Source organism: Mus caroli, chromosome 7 (genome assembly GCF_900094665.2).
Source record: "Mus caroli chromosome 7, CAROLI_EIJ_v1.1, whole genome shotgun sequence".
Lineage (NCBI taxonomy): Eukaryota > Metazoa > Chordata > Mammalia > Rodentia > Muridae > Mus > Mus caroli.
In genome coordinates this window covers 30301196-30303536 of record NC_034576.1, presented here as the reverse complement: position 1 = coordinate 30303536, position 2341 = coordinate 30301196, and the positions used below count along the sequence as shown (strand labels likewise).

The 2341-nt window shown below is 51.8% G+C and overlaps 1 protein-coding gene across 3 annotated transcripts in view; it reads left to right on the top strand.

Moving 5' to 3' along the window:
- Positions 1–2099, top strand: part of Hpn (hepsin) — a 17050-nt gene extending 14951 nt beyond the window's left edge. For all 3 annotated transcript variants that reach the window (XM_021166619.2, XM_021166618.2, XM_029479726.1), the window contains 4 exons: positions 927–1022; positions 1180–1322; positions 1450–1614; positions 1756–2099. In XM_021166619.2, coding sequence (XP_021022278.1) covers positions 927–1022; positions 1180–1322; positions 1450–1614; positions 1756–1794 — 443 coding nt within the window. In that variant the 3' untranslated portion in view covers positions 1795–2099. The remainder of the gene's footprint in view (positions 1–926; positions 1023–1179; positions 1323–1449; positions 1615–1755) is intronic.
- The last annotated feature ends 242 nt before the right edge of the window (positions 2100–2341 follow it).

Genomic DNA, 2341 nt, shown 5'->3' with positions numbered 1-2341 from the left:
CCGCCTGCCTCTGCCTCCCGAGTGCTGGGATTAAAGGCGTGCGCCACCCCGCCCGGCTCCTTGGTTTTCTTTTGATGCTGGGGACCAACCCCGGGACCTTGTGTACTGTGGGCAAGGACTCCAATACTGGGCTATAACCTCAGCTTGCGGCATGATTATTGTTTTGCACTGGGGTTGTATGGAGGGTGAGGTGACATTTTCCATCAGGGAGACAGTTCCATCAGTGAGGAGCTGCCAGGATTGTTTGCTATGCACTGCTCAATGACAGTCCATCTCAGTGGAGGCCTGTGTGTTTATTGTTATGTTTAATATGATTTTATATTTAATATAATTAATTTATTTTATGTGCATTAGTGTTTTGCTTGCATGTATGTCTGTGTGAGGAGGTCTGATCCTGGAGTTATAGATAGCTATGAGCTGTCACATGGGTGCTAGGAATTAAACCCGGGTCATTTGGAAGAACAGCCAGTGCTCTTAATCGGCCGAGCCATCTCTCCAGCCCCCCATGTGTTTATTATTGCAGTTTTCTGATAGGTGGAAATCAAGGGTCTCAAGAGCAGGGTGTGCTTTCCTGTTTCCTGCCTCTGGGCTGGAGAAAGCCTCATGACTATGGTTAAGAGCCCAAACTTGGGGAATTAAACTAACTTAGGTTTCAATTCTCCTTATGTTATTGTGTCTATGAAACTTTGGACAGGTGACTTGGCCTCTTGTCCCTCCTGATGCAAAGGTCAATCCCAGTTCTCTAGGATGACTGGGGATGAAAGAAAAAGATTTGGGGAAATGGTGTATACATTGGAAGATGAAGATTCCATCCTGGTAGTGATAGGGTGTGCTGGGGTTGTGTGGAGGGTGAGGTGGCTGGATAGCTGTGTCCCATGAAGAACAGACTGGCTAGTGAGAACTGAACTGTATGCTCTCTCTCACAGAATACATCCAGCCAGTGTGTCTCCCTGCTGCGGGACAGGCCCTGGTGGATGGCAAGGTCTGTACTGTGACCGGCTGGGGTAACACACAGTTCTATGGTGAGTTCCAAGCAATACCAGCCAACACCACTAGGAGGGGCTGAATCTGCTCTGGGGGAGGTTCGGTGGACCTCAAAGAGACCCCCAGGCCATGGAGTGGGAACCAGGAGAGAGGGCTTGTTTCCTAATTCTGGTCACCTTACCCATGTCCCCTTAGGCCAACAGGCTATGGTGCTCCAAGAGGCCCGGGTTCCCATCATAAGCAATGAAGTTTGCAACAGCCCCGACTTCTACGGGAATCAGATCAAACCCAAGATGTTCTGTGCTGGCTATCCTGAGGGTGGCATTGATGCATGCCAGGTGAGGGACACAGTGTGCAGCCCCCAGGCCTAACACTGTAGAGAAGGAGCTGGAGTAATGGGAACAGAAGCTCCCCACTGGAGTCATGGCGGTCTCTAGACAGGTTGTCCCATCCCCCCATCACCAGGGCGACAGTGGAGGCCCCTTTGTGTGTGAAGACAACATCTCTGGGACATCAAGGTGGCGGCTATGTGGCATTGTAAGCTGGGGTACGGGCTGTGCTTTGGCCCGGAAGCCAGGAGTGTACACCAAAGTCACTGACTTCCGGGAGTGGATCTTCAAGGCCATAAAGGTGTGTTGCTATGGCGGGGGACTGTTTGGGGCCCTAATAAGGAAAAGTAAGAGGGTACTCTGGAGAACAGGTGGATTCCCATAGGCTTCTGGGGATGGGACAAGCGTCTGAGACCTTGGAAGCCTGTGGCTCTTTCCCTAGACTCACTCCGAAGCCAGTGGCATGGTGACTCAGCCCTGATCTGGCCTCATCTCGCTGCTCCGTGCTGCACCAGCATCCAGAGTTAGAGTTGGTCTGGTGGCTCCAGCCCCACGTGGTAGGCTCCAGAATGGGCCTCACATGGAACGGTTTCCTGCTCAGATCCAGTCCACGGGTCCAAGGATGCTGGATCCAAGGACTTCTCTTCCACAGTGGCCGGCCCACTCAATCCCAGGGCCATTGGCCTCACTCTCCCACCCCATGTAAATATTACTCTGTCCTCTGGGGGGCGCTCTAGGGACCCCTTGTGCAGATGCTCTTTAAATAATAAAGGTGGTTTTGATTAATGGGTCTCTGCGTCTACAAACGGAAGCAGCGGTGTGGACATTTTGAGAGTAGCAGAGAGGACTGAAGGCCTAACACAAATCAAAAAGGGATTGTGACCCTCCCAGTCCCTACCCGTTTGAGAAAACATTTAAGCCGATCCTGGTGGCTGAGTCCTGTAGTTCCAACACTTGGGAGGATCTTCACGAGTGAAAAGCTATCCTGGGCTACGTAGTGAGTTCCAGGCAGGCCAGCCTTGGCTACA